The sequence below is a fragment of the Charadrius vociferus genome, unplaced genomic scaffold (genome assembly GCF_000708025.1).
Source record: "Charadrius vociferus isolate BGI_N301 unplaced genomic scaffold, ASM70802v2 scaffold711, whole genome shotgun sequence".
NCBI lineage: Eukaryota > Metazoa > Chordata > Aves > Charadriiformes > Charadriidae > Charadrius > Charadrius vociferus.
In genome coordinates this window covers 846,999-847,370 of record NW_009646852.1, presented here as the reverse complement: position 1 = coordinate 847,370, position 372 = coordinate 846,999, and the positions used below count along the sequence as shown (strand labels likewise).

The window sequence follows — 372 nt, the reverse complement described above, 5'->3', positions numbered from 1 at the left end:
GGTGTCCCCCTGTCCTGTCCCTGTCCCTGTCCCCCCCTTCCCCAGGGCACCTTGTGTGGATGTACCCCCTGGGTGGGGGACAGGGAGCCCTTTTGGGGACCCTTGTGCAGACCCTTGTACAGGGATAATTTTTTCTGTGGATCTGGGAATGGGGGTTTCCCCCACTGGTGGGTGGTCCTATATAGTCCCTGGGGGAGTTTTTATGATCTGGGGGGCCAGTTGTACAGACTGGGGTGCTTCATCTTGGGGTGCCCTTTTTTGGATGCGCCTGGGACCTGCAGCTTCTCCCTGCTGGGGGTGGGGCTGGAGGAGCCCTATGGACACATGGAGGGGCCAGTACACCAGGGGATGGGCGGGGCCAAGGAGAGGGGG

The 372-nt window shown here is 61.6% G+C and overlaps 1 protein-coding gene across 1 annotated transcript in view; it reads right to left on the bottom strand.

Annotated features, from left to right (window-relative positions):
* Positions 1-200: 200 nt before the first annotated feature.
* PDZD7 (PDZ domain containing 7) overlaps positions 201-372 on the bottom strand; it is a 10,322-nt gene continuing 10,150 nt past the window's right edge. Inside the window, exon 14 of the mRNA XM_009894260.1 lies at positions 201-314. Within this exon, the coding sequence (XP_009892562.1) occupies positions 201-314 (114 nt within the window). The remainder of the gene's footprint in view (positions 315-372) is intronic.